We start from the raw sequence: 21279 nt of genomic DNA on the forward strand, positions 1-21279 counted from the left end.
CGAATGTGAATGCACGTATGGTTCATACTATGGGTTTAACACAATCGTGTCACCAAATTGTGTTGAAAATATATATGCAAGACCATGAGGGTTTTATGATGTAGTATTTCGTACACCGGAACATCGAAGTGGATTGTTGGCTAAAGTTCCTATGTTTTTTTATAAATTATTGGTGCATGTAATGCAATGGTCCCCCATAGTGGACTATCATGCTTTGTTAAAACAAGAATGCCTTGTTTGGGTAAAGGTGGATTGTAAACATTCTTTTTTATGGCCACTTTTATTAGAGTTGATGAGTCAAATGGGTAAAGTGTTAGTATCTCCACATGCAAAAAAACAAATAAGTGCAAAATTTGTGTATTATGGGATATAAGTCGTAAGAGGCCAGGATGGGTGCGTATGAACAAACCTGGTATGAAAAGACTTTGTTTTAAATTGAAGTGGGAGACATTTGCAAGTCATTGTTTTGGATGTGGTGAATGGGATCACTTTATGGCGGAATGCCATCGTCATTGTCCTTCAACTATAGAGGTTCCTAATGAAGGGAATTATGGTAAGGAAGGAGTTGGGAGAGATGTTCGTGTGTCAGATATTATGGTTGTCATGGATGAAGGAACATCATCTAGAAGAGGTTATAAAGAGGTCTCACTTCAAGGTTTGGGCCCTAAGGAGAAAAACCGTTGGATAGAGCTAGTAGTGATGTTGTTGACAAAGATTGGCATCAGGTTAAGTGCAAGTCAAAAGGGAAAATCAATGAAAATGCAACGTAATAGTTTGCTCATTACTCATGAGACTGCTTGGCAAGGTAATTCAGGAACTAGGGAGGGTCCTCGAAAAGTTCCTTGGAACCGACAATTTAGGGATAAGGGATTACCCATTCACCTTCAATTTGATTCATTAGGACGGGTTGTAAAATAATCGAATTCTCGAGGTTTTCGTCAAGTGGGAGGACCTAAACAGAGGATTTCGATAGACAACCCTAAGGATGTGGTGCATGAGAAATCCATATGCAACATAGAAACATGATTTGACTAGTTTCATGACATAAGTTGCTCTAAAGGAGCAAGTGCACACATAACATTGTTGATTGAATGAAAGTGGTAACATGGAATGTGAGAGGGGCATGTTCTCCTCATAAGAGGTATATATTATGGGAAACTTTGTTAAGTAAAGAATGGTATGTATTATGTGCAGTTGAGCATAAGTGTCATGAGTTAGTAGGATCAACAATTCATTTGCGTAGATATTCATCATTCTATGCAGGACATCTTGTGATATAAGAAACATTTCGTGTTGGATAAATGGTTAAGTTTTAACTTGATTTGTTATTTGAGGCTTTACTCTTTAAGGCTGTGTAATCTTTGAAGGTTTAAGTTGATTTATTTTTCGAAGCTTTAAGTTTTAAGTCTGTGTATTTTTTGAAGTATTAAGTATTAAGTTGATTTGTTATTTGAAATTTGAAGTTCTAAGTTTTAAGTCCGGTGTAATTCATCGATTTGGGAAGTTTTAATGTTTCAGTTTTAATTTCATCGATTCAAGAGTTGTCGGGGTGACTATAGTTGTCAGAGTTGGGCGACTAATGACAAACTTTTTTATTCACACATTTTTTTTTATCCAATCGGAGGGTGCAGAACGCACACGCCCTCAGCTGAGTGACCTGCACCGTCCGTGGCCGCGATTCCCTCGCCAACCCTCTTTATGATTTAGGTGTGCAAATAGATACATACGAGGCTGTATGCATGCATGCATGCATGTATGCATGCATGTATGTATGTATGTATGTATGTACTCATCATCATCATCATCATCATCATCATTGATCTTCTTCTTCTTCTCTTCTTCCTGCTGCTTTTCGAGTCTCCTCCCCCCCTTCCCTGACTGACTTCATTCCCCTCATATCCATTTACATTTGAGTTCGTCAGAATGAGCGTCACATTTGATGGATATGAGAGACAGTACTGCGAGCTGTCCACCAATTTGTCACGGAAGTGCTCGTCTCTTGCAGCCATCTCTGGAGGTAACTCTCTCGCTCTCATCATTACCATCCTCATCTTCTCTTTGTGCACCATTACAATCCTATGCTTAACACTTCTTTCTGATGTGCAAATTTCATGGTTCTAAATCTTTATCTTTTCGTTCTGTACATGATGAGGTTCTGCTCTGTTTTTGTTTTTCCTGTCTAACTTGCTTTTTCTACTTCGTTGACTGGTAATAAAAAATTATTGTCTAAATATTCATTCATTTCTTCCATGGTAATGTTGTGTTTCTTGCATCTTTTGTCATGCATTTTCTGTTACTTATTGGGTATTTACCACAGAAAAACCCTAAAAAATAAAAGTCGATGTCTTTTCATCTTCTGGGGTTCCAAGAAATTCAGAGATGGCATGTTAAAGAATGTTTACATGAGCACGTTCAGGAAAAGCAAGGGATGGTAGAAAAACTGCCAATGTTTTACTCAGCCGCATTGAAACCCCTACACACAATATAATTCAGCAACTACCCTACTTTTCTATTTATGCTAACCATTTCAGGATTCCCACACCTATATGGTTGGCGATAGTGCTTTGTACCAACTATTGATTCTGCGGGCCATTTGTCCCCCACTTGTGGATGTTAATATAACCTAGCCATCTCTCTCAGTGTACTTTGTAATTGCTTCTTCGCTCCAAATGCAAGCTTGTGAACTTCAGATTATTCATTCCATATATAATAGTTATGAATTTCATGCGTGTAAACCATCTGAAGAATCATTACCAATTAAAAGTCCACTTCATTCAAGAAGATTATGTCAATTAGGCCCATTTTTCATTAGTTTGAATAACCTGAAGTCACCTGTAATAAACTCCATCTGAACCACAACCGCGCCATCGTTTGCATTGATAGTTAAAACTGAAATCCATTATCATCCTACACCAAAGATGCCACACTCACTTCAGAGACTGCCCTATCTTGGATCGCCTCATGTTGGAGATATTATGAAGGCAGAAATTTCAGACCATATAAGTTAAGAATGTCAAGTGCTTAGCTAACAAGATTCTCTGATACCTCAGTGAGTTCTACTAATGTAGCTACATCTCTTTTGGCTTCTTGTTCTCATAAAAGAGACAACATTTTGAGATGTAATCTCTTGTTTAGTCTCATTGGCAATAAATTTCGTCATTGTTGCAATGGGACGAACCTTTTTGTTTGCCATTTTTAGCCTTTTTGACACTTTTTATGCGTAGATAGATAGATGCACCATGCATATATTTGTTTTGTTTTTTATTCTTATGTCACCCCAATCCAGTTGCCTTCCAAGGAGCTTTCTGACTCCCATTCTGGAGTTCATATGACTGATTTCTTTTTTGTTAAATACCTAAATTCAAGTTGTCAAATTTGATACTAATGTAAGTCAATTTGAAATAATTAGTTTCCTTATTATTTATGTCACCTTCTAGAGAAAATGCGGGCATTAATCCAAGTTTACTTTATTATAGAGAAGAAGAATCAAAAGCTGGCAGAGTTAAATGCTGGTGTGAAGGAAGCTGAATCTTTGGTATGTTAAGAAAACTAATATAATCATCATGTTTTGATTGGGTCTATCATTAAATAAGCTGAAAATAGAGTATTGGCAAACTTGCAGATTTGTAAAATGGACTTGGAGGCACGAAGTTTAAAACCAAGTCAAAAATCAGCTCTTCTAGCAAAGCTTAGAGAATACAAGTCAGACTTAAACAACTTGAAGAAGGATGTGAAGAGGGCAGCTTCATCTGTTGACTATATTAATTCAAGAGAGGATTTGATGGAGTCAGGCCTTGCAAATCATGGCATAGTATGATTATCTTCAATATCTATTTGTTTTCACCGATTTCTGATGGTGTTGTTTGAAAATGGATTAATTGAAGGATCCTTGAATCACATGTAGGATTCTGTGGATCAAAGAGAAAGGTTGCTGATGTCGACAGAAAGATTGAACCAATCTGGTGATCGGATCAAAGAAAGTAAGAGAGTGATGCTTCAAACTGAAGAGCTAGGTGTCAGCATTCTTCAAGATCTTCACCAACAACGCCAAACTTTGTTACATGCCACTGATACGGTGAGGGAGATTTTATTATTGTCGTCAAGAGACCAAATTCAATATTACTGTGTACATAACTGTCCACCATTTTGAATGGTTTCTTATGGGTCATGAAATGATGAAACGCACCAAAAAAATAATTCGAATTTAAAATTTAGATATAAAAACCTAAAATGAAACGTGAGGATATAGAACAAAGCTTAAAATTACAGATCTGAAGTAGGTTTCAAATTGCCTTGGACCTTAACCAATATTTGATCTACATAAATGTTGAAATGATGAAACGTGACCCCCTAAAAAATAATTTGAATTCTAAAATTTAGGTATGAAAACCTGATATAAGATTCACATTCTAGTCTTAAAAAGTGAGGATATAGAAAAACGCTTAAAATTACAGGCCTGAAGTAGGTTTCAAATTGCATTGGACCTTAACCAAGATTCAATCTACATAAATGTTGAAATGATGAAACGTGCCCCCTAAAAAATAATTTGAATTCTAAAAAACCTGATATAAGATTCACATTCTAGACTTAAAAAGGGAGGATATAGAACGAAGCTTAAACATATAGGTCTGAGGTAGGTTTCAAATGACCTTTGCCCTTAACCAAATTCGATCTATAATAAATAATTTGAATTTTAAAATTTAGAAATAAAAACCTAACATAAGATTTGAAAGGGTCAGAAATGATGTCAATAGAGCTGAGGAACACGCAGGAGTCACCAAAGTATGGGTTCTTTAGGGGCAGCAATAGAGCAATGCTGAAATAGAGAGCGTAGTAGTTGGAGGAGCTCACCCTTTGAAGTGAGATCCAAAAGTTCTAACTTATGTTTTATGTGACCCATTTAGGGTTGGCCAAGTTCACATTGAACTTGGCCCAAAAATAAAGAATAAGTGATAAGTGACTTTTGGCCTTTATAATTAGGCCTATACACATGTATAAGGGGGTCATATAGGGCCTTTACCCCAACAACCTCCCACTTAAAGGCATAAATGACGCTTTAAAGCTATGCAACTCCCACCATCTATATACATATATGATGTTGTGCTTTGGGTAAGCACTTGGTGAGTACATCTGCAGGGTTTTGTGATGTGTGGACCTTTATCGATGTGATAAGGCCATCCTCAAGCACTTCTCGAATGAAATGATGTCGCACATCAATATGTTTTGTGCGTGCATGAAACCTAGCATTATTTGCCAAACAGATGGCACTTTGGCTATCACAACCAAGCATAGGTGCCTTTTCAAGCAAACCAAACTCATTGCAAAGACGTGCTAACCATACTGCTTCCTTGGAAGCCTTGTGGCTGAAATATATTCAGCCTCGGTAGTGGACGAAGCAACAAGCTTTTGCAGCCTACTGCACCATGATACAACAACACCTGCAAGTGTGAATACATAACCACTTGTGAATTTCCGTGTATCCACATCACCTACCATGTCAAAGTTACAGAAACCCTTTAGCTCTACATCATTGCTTCCTTGGAAGCCTCAGTGGCTGAAATATATTCAGCCTCGGTTGTGGACAAAGCAACAACCTTTTGCCACCTACTGCACCATGATACACCACCACCTACAAGTGTGAATACATAGCCACTTGTGGATTTCTGTGTATCCACAACACTTGCCATGTTAGAGTCATAGAAATCCTTCAGCTTTGAGGGGTCTTTTGCATAATAGAGGCATTTATTTTTAGTCCGTATTAAGTACCTCCAATGGACTTTATTGCATTCCAATGTGCCTTGCTCGGATTAGCCATGAATCAGCTTACAACTCCCACTGCGTAGGCAATATCAGGTCTAGTAATAACCATAGCATACATAAGTGAACCACAAGTTGAAGCATAAGGTACACCTTGCATGCCATCGATTGAAGGGAAACACGAGGATTAGGGTTTAGGTCAACCAGAGAGGGAGAGAGTCTGAGTGAGAGACAAAGGGAGAGAAAGAGAGAGAGATGCACACTGTCTTGAGTACAAAGAGTGTACCACTTTTTTGGTTTTTAGATATTATGTATATACAAGTAAAAAATGTGGTACGAGTGTGTTCACACTCGTGCACTAATAAAAGGCACGATGGCCCTTTATTCCCAACAATCTCCCACCTAAAGGCAATGTGCCGTGAGAAAAAAAGAAGAAAGTCAGCTAAGTCCAAGTATGTACAAAGCTGAACTACATACATCTATCCAACTCCCATCATCTATCGGCAATGAGCAAATCGCTCAGTTGAAAGACCCTTCGTGAGAAGATCTGCAGGATTATTATTTGTATGTACTTTGACAAGCTCAATGTTCTTGCTGTCAAGTACATCTCTGTTGAAGTGATACTTCACCTGTATCGTCTTTGAATGAAAGATGGGATTCCGAACTAGCATGATAGCACTCTGACTGTCACAATGAAGAATATGTAACTCTGTAATGCCAAGATCTCTCACTAGGTATGAAAGCCATAAAGCCTCCTTGCATGCCTCAGTGGCAGCAACATACTCTGCCTTTGTAGTAGACAATGCAACACACTTTTGTAGTCTTGAGATCCAAGAGACCGCTCCTCCTGTGAAAGTAATAAAGGTAAAGAGGGATGTTTGACGGATCAGCTATTGAGAGACGACGTTCAGCACACAGGACTGTAGTAGAGATGAGAGTAGAGACACGCAGATCTTTGGTGTAACCAACCGCCTTGATTGGTACACAAGAAAAAAGAAGTTATTATATTAGTTAACCTTACAAAGAAAGTGGTGTGTTCACATTATAAAAGGAGGTGTCCTGTCCAGGTGAACAATGTGTTCACATATACGAATAATTACCTAATTTGTAAACTACGGGCCTTTACACCTAACAACCTCCCACTTAAACATTCAAGTAACTCCCACTAACTGTATGCAATACTCATGTTGAGCTTTGCTAAGACTTTTAGTGAGAATATCTGTAGGATTATCCTGTGTTTTGATCTTGGTCAATGTGACTAGACCATCCTCCAAAACTTGTCTGATAAAGTGATGTCGCACATCAATGTGTTTGGTGCGCGAATGAAACATGGCATTCTTAGCCAGATACACAACACTCTGGCTATCACATCCTAACACAGGAGTACTAACATACATGCCAAGATCTTCACAAAGTCTGCTGAGCCATATAGCTTCCTTTGAAGCTTCTGTAGCTGAAATGTCATGTGAACTTAGCAGTAAGTGGGAGCTTGCAATGAAAGAAGAAATAAAATCTTTATATGCAAATGATACATGGGATCTTGTGTCCTTACCTCAAGGAAGGAAAGCTCTTCCAAATAAGTGGGTTTATAAGGTAAAGGAAGTTGAAGGGAAACCAAAATACAAGGCAAGATTAGTTGCCAAGGGTTATGCACAGAAGGAAGGTATTGACTTCCAAGAGGTCTTCTCTCCTGTTGTGAAGATGACCACACTTCGTGTGCTATTTGCTATCACTGCAATGCTTAATTTGGAGTTGTACCAAATGGATGTAAATGACGGGAACTCAAAGGCTCCTTATGTCCAACGCTCGGCCACAATCGAGATTCTTTTCATACACAAAAAACGGGAAACAAATGCACGACACAAAGGAGAGAAAACAAAGGTAGACAGGATGTTTACGTGGAAAACCCAAACTGAGGGAAAAACCACGGCAGCCCACAGGCTGCAAACTATCGCTATATTGGAATGTACAAACAGTGAGTTCACGGAGGCAATGACCTCGTGCTCACGATCTTCGCCACAGGCGGCGGTTACAACAGAGGCAACGACCTCGTTCTCTCTCTCTCTCAACCTGTACACTGTTACACGCTCTCTCTTCTTGCACCAACAAGAAAATGACAACAACAGTTTCTAAAAGTTTGCCCTAAATCATATTTATACTAATATGACTTTTCGGCTATTTACAAATGTAGCCTCGATGGGCTCTCAGAAACATATTTACGAATATGTCTCTTCATCCGGTTCATACCGGGCCTGCACCATCCGGCTCTCCGTAGCCGGGTACTCCTCATACGGTTTCGGCCGAGGCCTATCGGCCTTGGCCGAGTTTGTTCATCGGCATTGATCTTCTCCCTTCCCATCCGGAGGGACCTGTCTCCCAACAGTAAAGACCACTTTTTTGCATGGTGATATTGATGAAGAGATCTACATGAAACAACCTGAGGGTTTTGTAGTCTCTAACAAGGAGCATTTGGTATGCAAACTAAAACGTAGCTTGTATGGCCTAAAACAAGCACCACGACAGTGGTATAAGAAGTGTGATACTTTTATGCTTTCTCAAGGCTTTGATCGTAGCTATGTAGATCATTGTTTATACACGAAAAAGGATATCGATGACAGTCCTATCATACTTGTTCTATATGTGGATGATATGTTGCTAGCTGGGAAAAGAAACACTAGTCTTGATGCTCTAAAAGATCAACTGAAATTGGTCTTCTCTATGAAAGATTTGGGAAATGCAGAGCATATTTTGGGCATGAAAATCAGTAGAAACAGAAAAGACAAATTGTTGTTTTTGTCACAAGAAAAGTACATTGAAAAAGTGCTTAACAGATTTAATATGGCAGAAGCAAAGTCCCTTGGAGTTCCTTTGCCGTCATATCTTAAACTCAGCAAGGCTGATTGTCCAAAGGATGAGATGGAAATCAATGCTATGAAGGGAATTCCTTATGCATCAACATGTGGTTCTCTAATGTATGCTATGGTAGCTACTCGTCCAGATATTGCTTATGCAGTGGGAGTTGTTAGTCGCTATATGTCTAATCCCGGGAAAGCACATTGGGAGGCTGTCAAGTGTGTTTTCAGGTATCTTAAAGGTACACAAAGAAAATATTTATGCTATGGGAATGGTGTATTAAGTTTGCAGGGATATTGTGATGCAGACATGGCAGGTGACTTGGATACACGTAAGTCTACTAGCGGGTATATATTTACAATTACTGGTGGAGCAGTGTCTTGGTGCTCCAAATTGCAAAAGATTGTAGCACTAAGTACTACTGAGGCTGAATATATTTCAGCTACAGAAGCTTCAAAGGAAGCTATATGGCTCAGCAGACTTGGTGAAGATCTTGGCATGTATGTTAGTAGTCCTGTGTTAGGATGTGATAGCCAGAGTGTTGTGTATCTGGTTAAGAATGCCATGTTCATTCACGCGCCAAACACATTGATGTGCAACATCACTCTATCAGACAAGTTTTGGAGGATGGTCTAGTCACATTGACCAAGATCAAAACACAGGATAATCTTGCAGATATTCTCACTAAAAGTCTTGGCAAAGCTCAACATGAGCATTGCATACAGTTAGTGGGAGTTACTTGAATGTTCACATGGGACCTTTAAGTGGGAGGTCGTTAGGTGTAAAGGCCCGTACTTCGCAAATTAGATAATTGTTCGTATATGTGAACACATTGTTCACCTGGACAGGACACCTCTTTTTTGTAATGTGAACACACTTCTTTCTTTGTAGGGCTAACTAATATAATATCCTTTTTTTCTTGTGTACCAATCAAGGCTGTTGGGTACACCCAAAAATCTGTGCCTCTACTCTCATCTCTACTACAGTCTTGTTTGCTGAATGTCATCAATCAATAGCTGCTCCCTCAAACATCCCTCTTTACCTTTAAATGTAAGAGCAAAAGCCCCAAATTTTAGGCTCTGTTTTGCAGAAAATTATAGCAAAATACAACTTGTCATAGATGGATAAATTGGCTGAAATCTAGTAGGATATGTCTTCCTATGAATGTGTTCAGCACGTTGATAGTGAAAAAACCTGAAAAACCCTGAGAATTTTCTGGAACCACTGATATTTTGCTGAAAAACACCTGTTTTAGCATGTAAATCACTTAAGAACAGCCTGTTATGGACAGTTGAGATGTCCAAGAAGTTCCTCGAAGCTCCGGAGCAAGGTTCGTTGCGATAGAGCTGAGGAACACACGGGAGTCACCAAAGTATAGGCTCTTTAGGTGCAATAGTAGAGCGATGGCTGAAATGGAGAGCACAACAGTTAGAGAAGCTTACCTTTTGAAGTGGGATCCAAAAGTGCTAAACTTATGTTTTATATTAACTGATTTAGGGTTGGCCAAGTTCACACTGAACTTGTCCCAAAAATAAAAAATAAGTGATAAGTGACTTTGGGCTTTATAATTAGCCCAATTATTCTCATGCTGTATGGAGATAGTATGCTGTATGGAGAACTCTGAATGCTCTAAAACTGCAGCTGAAGTCTGCATTCTCAATGAAAGACCTTGGGAAAGCTGAGCATATTCTTCGTATACGAATAAAAAGGGATAGGCAGCAATATACTTTGCATTTATCTCAAGAAAGTACATTGAAAAAGTGCTGGACAGATTCAATTTGGCCGATGCTAAGCCTCTTGGAGTGTCATTGCAGCCACATGTTAAGCTTTCCAAGGATGATTGTCCCAAAGATGATGATGCAGCTAGTTCAATGAAGAATGTTCAATATGCATTATCTTGTGGTTCACTTATGTATGCTATAGTTACCACTCGGCCAAACATTGCTCATGCAGTTGGAGTATTGGTAGGTTCATGGCTAATCTTGGTAGAGCTCATTGGGAGGTAATCAAATCTATCTTAAGGTATTTGAAAGGGATCAAAGGTAAATGCTTATGTTATGGAAAGGGTCTATTAGAGTTAAAAGGATTTTGTGACGGGTGATGTGGATACATGCAAGTCCACAAGTGGCTTGTTAGGACCAAATTTTCAAGTGCGTACGGATAGGCACACGATGGTTAGAGAGAGTAGTGACTCTCGATGTTCAAGAACTTTACCAATGAATGTTGCAATCGACAGTGCACTTTGTGGTTGTGAAAGAAATTCATGCAAGCATTGAGCTTGGTCGAAGATGTGTGGAAATCATGGTCGAATACGATCATATTCAGAGCATTGTATCAAAGTGTGATACTCAGACCTTTGAACTTGTTTAGGGCAAAGTGTGTATAGCTGACCACTCTCATCACTTGTGCCCCAACTCCCTGTCTCACATCACAATGCATGTCAGCTAAGTTGCATGGAAACAATGGTTCAAATGGCAGATAAGGGATGGGCTCTAACATGTATTGTAAAGGTAAAGAGGGATATTTGAGGGAGCAACTATTGAGGGATGATGTTCAGCAAATAGGACTGTAGTAGAGATGAGAGTAGAGGCACACAGTTTTTTTGGTGTACTCAACCGCCTTGATTGGTACACAAGAAAAAAAGGTTATTATATCAGTTAGCCCTACAAAGAAAGAAGTGTGTTCACATTACAAAAAAGAGGTGTCTTGTCCAGGTGAACAATGTGTTCACATATACGAATAATTATCTAATTTGCGAAGTACGGGCCTTTACACCTAACGACCTCCCACTTAAAGGTCCCATGTGAACATTCAAGTAACTCCCACTAACTGTATGCAATGCTCATGTTGAGCTTTGCCAAGACTTTTAGTGAGAATATCTGCAAGATTATCCTGTGTTTTGATCTTGGTCAATGTGACTAGACCATCCTCCAAAACTTGTTTGATAAAGTGATGTCGCACATCAACGTGTTTGGCGCGTGAATGAAACATGGCATTCTTAGCCAGATACACAGTACTCTGGCTATCACATCCTAACACAGGAGTACTAACATACATGCCAAGATCTTCACAAAGTTTGCTGAGCCATATAGCTTCCTTTGAAGCTTCTGTAGCTGAAATGTATTCAGCCTCAGTAGTACTTAGTGCTACAATCTTTTGCAATTTGGAGCACCAAGACACTGCTCCACCAGTAATTGTAAATATATACCCGCTAGTAGACTTACGTGTATCCAAGTCACCTGCCATGTCTGCATCACAATATCCCTGCAAACTTAATACACCATTCCCATAGCATAAATATTTTCTTTGTGTACCTTTAAGATACCTGAAAACACACTTGACAGCCTCCCAATGTGCTTTGCCAGGGTTAGACATATAGCGACTGACAACTCCCACTACAAAAGCAATATCTGGACAAGTAGCTACCATAGCATACATTAAAGAACCGCATGCTGATGCATAAGGAATTCCCTTCATAGCATTGACTTCCATCTCATCCATTGGACAATCAGCCTTCCTAAGTTTAAGGTATGATGGCAAAGGAACTCCAAGGGACTTTGCTTCTACCATATTAAATCTGTTAAGCACTTTTTCAATGTACTTTTCTTGTGACAAAAACAACAAATTGTCCTTTCTGTTTCTACTGATTCTCATGGCCAAAATATGCTCTACATTTCCCACATCTTTCATAGAGAAGACCAATTTCAGTTGATGTTTTAGAGCATCAAGATTAGTCTTTTTTTTCCCTCATCTGACAGCATGACATAGTACAAAGAGGGGTCATATCTGTATACCTGCCTCCTTAAACGATTAGACCTACGTACCCAATGATCAGTATTTTCTGGAATTGCTTCTAAATCTGGAGTGAAATCAGTCAGCACTTTCTGCCTGTTGCAAACCATGTCTAGCATGTTGTTCAACACCTATATTTTGTTGCTCAATACCTTCATCTCGTTGTCCAACACCTTCATGAGTATCTCTTTGCTGTCCAACTTCTTTTGGCTCAAGGATAACCGGTCGATTATCATATTTAACCTTTGGTATAGCATCATGAGGTTTATTTTCAGATTTTGTGGATGTCTGTAATTGCTCAAATGTAACTCTATTAGACCTCCCAACAGAGGAACAAGCATTTTTCAGCAATTTTTCTTCATTAAAAACAACATCCTGACTGAGTACAATTTTTCTGGACTGAGGTAACCAAATCCTATAGCCCATTTCACCTTCATAGATATATTAAAGGTTTTAAGAGGCCAAAATGGCCTTTAAGACCAAACAAGAGATTACAACTTAAGTGTTGTCTCATCTTTGAATATAAATCAAAATAAAATAAATATAAAAGTAAATAAGGTGAAAAGAAAAGAAACGAGGGAATCTGGTTTTTGGCACATGTGAGAGTCTCAAGTAAGATATATTGTAGCTTTTGTCTTCAAAAGATCTCTAGCATAGGTCGATCCAGAATGGAAATGTCTCCGAAGTGAGGGAAGCACCTACGATGGCGGGAGATAATAGCTTTAATCTGTCGATGGCAAGGGTGTCGAGGTCGTGGTAAATGGGGCCAGGGCCTACGTGCACGGCAAATTGCTATTGCCCGATCAATTGTAATCCCTTTGTTGTCTTGGTTTGGAGCCCATTTGTGTATCCCGTGATTGACTTGTAGCATTAGGAGTGATGAGGCTAAAGAAAGTTGTGATTTGTGTATTCCATTACCTTGTGTAGTGGGCCAAAGCCTTGTTTAAAGAGGCACCGGTATCTCCCTCTGATTTCATAAAAGACACTACAATGACAAACATAGTGTTTTTCAGATTCCACTCCTTGATGACACAATTGGCAAATTCTCTCTTCTAGAGGTAGTCGTGTATATCTGCCTACCTCAATCGGTAATTGATGTGATGAAGTTCGCAGGTGCCCTATCACACTACGCAACGCGTAGGATAGATGTATGTCCATGTAAGGTGGCCTGATGACGAATCCATCCTCCGATGTAGGTAAGAAGTGCATCTTATAGCGGGCCATCTTCGTACCAAGTGGTATTCTGGGGCTGATCCATGTTATCTTGTTTTGCATGTTAATAATATCAGTTTGGATCACTCTATTCTTTTCCACTTTGGTCATATTTAGATGGGGATAGTCCAAGCTATATTTGAACGGGGGTAGTGCATTTATACTCATGCCATGTGACTCGAACCATTGCTGCATTTCAGCATACCAACAATGAGTGTCTCCATTTTCAGCCAGTTGTCTTGATGACATAAGTGCCAACCTTGGGTACCTTCATTTAGGGAGCTCCCAAAGACGTTGGATAAACGTCACTGATCTAAACAATGCCTCCGTTATTGTAGGTGCTGCTCCCATCTCTACCCTAAAGGTCTCTCTAAATCTTTCCAATCATTTGCCTTGTTAAGACTCGGTCCCCATGTTTCTACTCCATAGAGAAGAGTTAGTGTGACAAGTGTATCAAATAACCATAGCTTAGTCCGTGGCTCTTGGAACTGCAAATGTGCACATTGTCTCTCAAGAGCACCAAGGGCTGCATATCCACGAAAAAGTCGGGCACAAGCAGCCTCATGTAAGGAGAACCTAGGTCCTGTAAATGTTACTCCTAGGTATGTGTAGGAGCGTGTGTATTCCACCTTTTCCTCTCCCAAGAAGAATTCTGGTTCTGATCTTGTTACCCATGCTTGAGTGGTGTTAAACACCATCACTTTAGTTTTGTCCATGTTGATTGACAAACCTTTGTCCGTACAAAATAGTTTTAAGGCATTTAGATGTCTTTGTAGTCCCTCCGGAGAGTCAGAAATCAGCACAATGTCATCAGCATATAGTAATATTTGTATAGCTATACCTGCTAGGTGTGCTCCGGAACCACCGAATCTCTCTATGTAATGTGATGCCTCATCTATATAGAGACCGAACAGAGTGGGGGATAGTGGGCATCCTTGCTTCACTCCAATTGTGCTAGCCACCACCTTTGACAAGCCCTTGGGAGACCGCACTTTTCCTGACACGGATTCGTAGAGTGCATAGACTCCCTATTGCATATATGTAGGAACACCAAGGGCTTCTAGCCGCTGCATAAGCCGAACACGTGGCACAATGTCAAAGGCTTTTTGGAAATCCACAAAGCAGCAATAAATCCTCTTATTGTGGGCTTTGCCCTCCTCAATAAGGGTCCAGAGGGTGAATATGTGATCCAAAGTTGTGAACCCCTTTCGAAAGCCTGTTTGTCCAACTGAACAGCAGCCATTCTGCTCCGCCCATATTTCTTGAATTCTGATTCTAGAATCGACCCATATATTTTAGCCAAGTAATGGCCAATCATGATTGTCCTATAGTTGCTTGGCATCATGGGGTCTCCACTTTTGAGGATTGGCACAATCGTATGCTGAGTCCATCTAGTAGGGAAACCTTCACACATGGCTCTATTAAAGATGTGTGCTAGCAATGGGTGCAAGGTGTCGCGGGCATAGATAAAGTGCTTACCCACCAATCCATCATGATCTTGGGCCTTCCCAAATTGTAGCCGATCAATGGCATTTCTTACATTTTGTCGTGTAAAGAAGGTTGATTCATGTGGGCGTGAGGCATTCGGGTATGGAAGAGGAGGTTGCCCCGGGATATCATATAGAACCTTTGCATATTCATGCCACACCTGAGGTGAGGTCAGTTGTGTGTTGGGTTCCCCCTCATTAAACATTTTCCATGCTCTTTTACTCTCTTGTCCTAGGAACAAGCGATACAAATGATCTTCAAATTTAGCCAAATACAATCTCTTCTTCTTCCTTACGAGGTGTTGAAAGGTAGCTCTTGCTTAGTTGTGTGTATAAATGCCTCGAGTTACATCACGTTGCAAGCATCTTCTTGTATCATGACATTCCTCATCATACCAACTATTTTGTATTACTCTACCAAGTTTGGGGGGATTGGCCGTTGTGTGAGGGAAGGCATTTGTGGCTGCTTTATGCAATGATTTGGACAATCCTTGGGTAAGTTCTTCAAGGGGTGCGAAAGGATCTAAATCTAGCGTGCCATTGTATAAACCACAACTATACACATCAATTGTGTCGCGAATAAATAGATACTTAGCCAGCCCACTCTCCTTAGCATATACATCCTTTGTGCATCCATCCTTTACCTCAAAGCGTAGATATGCATGATCTGCTGCCAAGCCAATAGGTCTACCTGATATAGTGAACACCTTTATTTCAGGTATAAGAGATGGAGATCCCATTAGATAGTTAACTGTGCTTGCACCACCTTTTGGGTTCCAACATGTCAAAGCATCTGATCCAGGCCATTGTGACAAGCCAATATATACCACAAATCCATGTGCACTTCCCAAAGGCTAGAAAGTGTTTTCCGTATTCAGTTATAGCACTCATATCTTGAGCTTGTCGCTTTAGACCAACCTCTTCTGCCGTAACTTCTCCATAAACAGCCTCGTAGGTGTTAAACTTAGTTGTTTGTTCATCCTTGGTTTGTGCATTAAAATCTCCTAATAGTATAATGTAGAAAGAAAGAAAGAAAGAAAGATATATTAATGTCTGTTAAGAGGCCAAAATGGCCTATAAGACCAAATAAGAGATTACATCTTAAGTGTTGTCTCGTCTTTGAGAACAAATCAAAATAAAATAAATATTACACAGTAAATATAAAAGTAAATAAGATGAAAAGAAAAGAAACGAGGGAATCTGGTTTTTGGCACATGAGAGAGAGAGAGAGAGAGAGAGAGAGAGAGAGAGAGAGAGAGAGATTTAAATATGTGTAATGGAGGGAGGGTGGTGGTGATGGATAGTGGTGTATGTAATTAAGAGGGGTAAATGATCATAAGTTACTTAAGATGGGTGTAGTATCTTAAGGGGGATTTGGGGATCTATTAAATTTAGTTTTAACTAAATAGGAGTGTAGGGATTTGGACTAAATAAAAGGTTTAGGGATATTTTTAAGTTGTGGATCTACACCAAGGTCGGCATGTAGGTTGTGTATGATTTTCTGGATATTGGGGAGTACTCTTAGTATATATAAGTCTAAAGATGGTAGAAGTTAAGGAAGTTTTAGATTTATGTTTGTGGAGTAAGGTTTGTCTAAGTGAAAACGGGTTATTTTTCAATTGATGGAGGATGAACAAGGGTGGGTAACCTCGACTAACAAGTCTATGGAAAAAATGTTTTTTCATTTCGAAGTATCCTAAAGGTGTCCTTTCCCTAACAATGTAACGTCTCAATTCATTAATGATAAAAGGTTGTTTTATGTGCATAGGATGGTCTGAAAAAAATGGAAGACATTGATAGGAGTTGAGTGGTTTCTGGAAGCAGTTAAAAGAGAACTTAGAGTTCTCCAAATTGATCCAGATATCTAAAAAGGGTAGCCTAAGTGGGGAGGTCTGGATTGTAATTTTGATAGAATTATTAGTGTTAAGGCGATAGAAGTTGAGATACTTGAGGAGTTGGGGTTTTGTGCTTGTCTAGATCCGAATGTGTCATCAATTTATCTCGTAAAGTAGAAGAGTTGGGGAGAAGATTGGGATTTTTCTAAATAAGATAGAAATAGGCATGCGTAGACAACTGAGAAGTCATTAGTTTTAGCCGAAGAGAAGTGTGGGGAGATAATGTTACTTGGATAAAGTGATTCTACATCAAAAGTGAAAATGAAACTGGATTGTAATTTTGATAGAATTATTAGTGTTAAGGCGCTAGAAGTTGAGATACTTGAGGAGTTGGGGTTTTGTGCTTGTCTAGATCCCGAATGTGTCATCAATTTATCTCGTAAAGTAGAAGAGTTGGGGAGAAGATTGGGAGTTTTCTAAATAAGATAGAAATAGGCATGCGTAGACAACTGAGAAGTCATTAGTTTTAGCCGAAGAGAAGTGTGGGGATATAATGTTACTTGGATAAAGTGATTCTACATCGAAAGTGAAAATGAAACTGTTAGGAGGTGGGTCAAAATGAAACTATCAGTTGCTATTTCATGTTGCTCTAGACTTCAGAGGATAGTTGCACTATCTACTACCGAGGCTGAATATATTTCAGCACAGAGGCTTCCAAAGAAGCCATTTGGTTAGCCCGCTCGTGCAGTGAGGTTGGGATGCGTGAAAAGACACTTGTTCTCGGATGCGATAGCTAGAGTGCCATTATGTTTGGCAAAGAATGCAATGTTGCATGCTCGCACAAAGCATATTGATGTGAGATACCATTTCATTAGAGAAGTGCTAGAGGATTACCTAATATTTTTTATCAATGTCAATACTTCACAGAAGCCTACAGATACTCTCACAAAGTGTCCATCCAAGGCATAACATCAGCGATGTATACAGATGGTGGGAGTTACTAACTTAACGGAGCTTCCTTGGTCCTTTAATGGAAGGTTGTTGGGGATAAAGGCTCCTAGGACTCTCTTGTTTTAGTATATTTTGACCCTTCCTTGTGAAAGCTCTCTTTGATAGCTTTCAAGACATACGTTTGCTATATCTTTGGCTACAATTTGAGGGGTTATAGGCATTTACATTAATTCTTATAACTTTTGGTAATTCCCTGTGTGAACATGCCAAAATGACCTAAAAGTTACTTATGAATAATAATTGGTCCCAAACCTCTCATAATGAGATAAGGACTTTTAGAGGCTAGGGTTTCCTCCCCATTTTTCTGCGCAGTTTTTCTACTTTCTCTCCTCACACAGCAGCCCACTCCATTGGTGTTTTGGATTTGACCACACCATCACATCATCATCTCTTTCAGAAGATCTGTTCTTCCATAAAATTGAGTGCATATTTTCCTTTGTCAATCTGTAAAAAGATAGATATGTATCCATCAAAGGCATGAGGATAAATCCATCATCTTACATGTCAACAAAGGGCCTCATAGTGGACCATGTTTCTACCAAGATACTGAAGACTAATGCTTATGTAATTGCTCCCATCTTTGCTCGTATTATATAATGGGATTCCAATGCTAGGGTCCTGTGTGAGTGTCATGTGATGGAACCATTCTTGTATTTCATCATACCAACCAAATGGAAGCTCTTGGATGTGCTGGATGCCGATCACTCTTGGGGGAGATTATACCATGAGATATTTATGCTAGGGTCCTTATCATGCGAGTTTTTTTTGTTTATGCCATGTGCTTAAACCATTCTTGCATTTCAACATGCCAACAATTTAGGAGCCTGAGATCTGTTGGATATTGGCCTCTATTGAGGTGGATAATATCATGGGACACCAATACTAGGCTCCTTATCATGTGGGTATTTATATTTATGCGATATGATTAGAACCATTCTTGCATTTCAGCATACCAACAATGATTATATCCATATCCAGCCATTTGTTTTGATGACATAAGTGCTATTCTTGAGTGCCTTTGCCTCCCAAATGTGTTGGATACTGGTCACCATTGGAGTTAATTCCATCTCTACCCACATTGTATCAATACGGCATTGATCCTAGGTTCCCTGTTCCCCAAATCTAGCCAATTGTTTGGATTGAAGAAGTGCTAGTCTTGAGTGCGTTTGCCTCCCAAATATGTTGGATACTGCTCATTATTGAGGCTACCCACATTATATCCCATCTCTACCCACATTATATCATTAGTCACTGGTCCTAGGTTCATTCCATGTGGGCTAAAGGTCTCTCCGAATTTGATCCACAAGTTCGTACACATAGGAAGCTTTGGTGTTACAAGTGCATCAAACCACCACTAGTTCGCGGTTCTTGGAACTATATATCTACACGCCGCTGTCTTTCAAAGGGCACGAAGGGCAGCATATCCACGAGAAAGTTGAGAGAAAATGTTACGAGAGTGTTTAGAAAGGAGAGAGAGAGAGAGAGATGGGATGAAATCTCTGTAGTATAGAAGAAGAAATAGATACATGGAGTGTGGATTAGAGATGGAGACAAACTATAATAGAGATGTCCACATCAATGAATTATGAGAAGCTGTGATTCAAGAGAGGGAGAAGTGCAATGGTTATTGTGAATGTTAGAGAGTTCTTACGATGACACTGTTCCACTGACAGCTGCATGGAGTGGATGATAATCTTGGTAAAAGCAAGAGGATTTTGAAGCATATGGCGAGCAGGATGGATCGTAACAAATGCATTATGGGTGGACTGATTGCCCTCTTGCTTTTAGTCATAGCAATTGTGCTTTATGTTAAGCTACATCACTAATTGCTGATTTTGGTTTATATCTGAATAACGTAAGATGCATTCTTTGTTGGCTTGGGTGTTTGTAAGGGAGCCCTTTGGGTATCTATTGAAATGGTTGTTTAGCCTTGATGGATGCTCTGCCAACGTTTTGGGTTCTTGAAGTCTATTTAGCAACCCATTTCTTGTATGTATATTATGTAGGAATTAAATATGAAAAAATAGTTTTAATTCCTTTTATTCAATCTTAACTTAAGTTTTAAATATAACCATCAAAGAAACATGGGGAATCACAACTTTTTATTCACCCGTGAGCTCTACAAAAGCTGCAGCATTTTATCCTTCAGACCAACCAACATATCACATGTCTACCACCACAATGCCTAATGAGTTTGAAGCTTAATGAGTTTAGAGTGCCGATTCGGCATGCCTTGCTATTAGAGAAAATTCTGAAAAGAGGCTTGTAACCAATACAAGAATGCTCTCTTAATGTGGTAACCAAAAGTGTTTGAAAGATATAGGACGTATATAGAATCAATGTTAACCGTGAAGGATTATTGTTCTCTTTTATAGTAATTGTTAGACCATGCTGATAGAACCCATCCATCACACGAAACAATATATAGAATGGGAATAACAAAGAGTTCATCATAGAGAATCAAAGGGCAATGCAATATACGGAATAATACAATAGATATGTAAGCTCATGTTTGTATGTTGTCCTAAGCTAGCATATACAAATAAAAGAATTGTTTGAACCACGATAATGCTAGATGGCTAAACTAATGTTGCCTTTAAGGATACATAAACCTATCATTTACTCTTCAACCAATGCCTTCCATAAGGAGTATCATATCTATATTGTGAGTAACATGCAAAATAAACTATATGGGACCACCAACATTGGGATTGAGTTGAGTGAACTCCAGTTGAAATGCTAGATTACATGACAATGTGTTCATTACGGATGTTTAAAACAATGTTTTTCAAGTTGACTCTTTATCTCCAGCTTTATAGAAGACTAGTAGCTTATTTTATGGCAGTCTTGAAAGAATAGAAGCTCATCAAATAATGATGAAGAAGATTGGATTTGGGCTTTCTATACATAAACATAAACATTTCTAATGTTTTCACTCTAGTATATTTGACCATTAATACTTGAGGATTACATGTAACCCTAGGAAAACATGAATAAATGAAGTTTTAAATATATGTAGCACTAGGAAAATATGCATTGATGAATTTATGAGGGAAACTATGGAAAATCATTTTAGAAAGGGATGAGAAGGAATCAATTTCTTATTTTTTATGATCTCTTTATAATTTTCTCTTCTCAATACGCAAATACTTGGATATACTATTTCCCTTACATATTGCTTAAAGTCTTGTATTGTGCAAATGCGTTATGCAATTTATGTTGATGAAGTTGCGTCCTCACACTAAATTAATATCTTCAAAAGAGCACTATTGAGGTATTGATAACTTTTTCGCATATGAGTATTAGTTGGAAAACATACAATTGACATGTTC

At 39.0% G+C, this 21279-nt stretch overlaps 1 protein-coding gene across 2 annotated transcripts; it reads left to right on the forward strand.

The window, feature by feature from the left end:
- The first annotated feature begins 1874 nt into the window (after positions 1-1874).
- On the forward strand, positions 1875-19987 carry LOC147859040 (vesicle transport v-SNARE 11-like). 2 transcript variants are annotated; one of them, XM_087325232.1, is made up of 5 exons: positions 1875-2017; positions 3477-3535; positions 3623-3811; positions 3905-4075; positions 19621-19987. In XM_087325232.1, the coding sequence occupies exons 1-5, from the start codon at positions 1924-1926 to the stop codon at positions 19771-19773; spliced, it is 666 nt and encodes a 221-aa protein (XP_087181358.1). In that variant the 5' UTR covers positions 1875-1923; the 3' UTR covers positions 19774-19987. The 2 variants fall into 2 exon arrangements, with proteins under 2 accessions (XP_087181358.1, XP_087181357.1); XM_087325231.1 differs by having other exon boundaries at positions 1877-2017; positions 3440-3535.
- The last annotated feature ends 1292 nt before the right edge of the window (positions 19988-21279 follow it).

This window comes from Azolla caroliniana, unplaced genomic scaffold, assembly GCF_043228905.1.
Source record: "Azolla caroliniana isolate FFs.n. ecotype wild unplaced genomic scaffold, voAzoCaro1.0.p SCAF_10, whole genome shotgun sequence".
NCBI classification, from domain to species: Eukaryota; Viridiplantae; Streptophyta; class Polypodiopsida; order Salviniales; family Salviniaceae; genus Azolla; species Azolla caroliniana.

Bases quoted from the DNA above. Each gene is read 5' to 3' on its own strand.
- LOC147859040 (XM_087325231.1), top strand. From the start codon at position 1,940: ATGGATATGAGAGACAGTACTGCGAGCTGTCCACCAATTTGTCACGGA. The intron at 3,812-3,904 runs GTATGATTATCT...AATCACATGTAG, and splicing joins GCCTTGCAAATCATGGCATA to GATTCTGTGGATCAAAGAGA. The intron at 4,076-19,620 runs GTGAGGGAGATT...TTCCACTGACAG, and splicing joins TGTTACATGCCACTGATACG to CTGCATGGAGTGGATGATAA.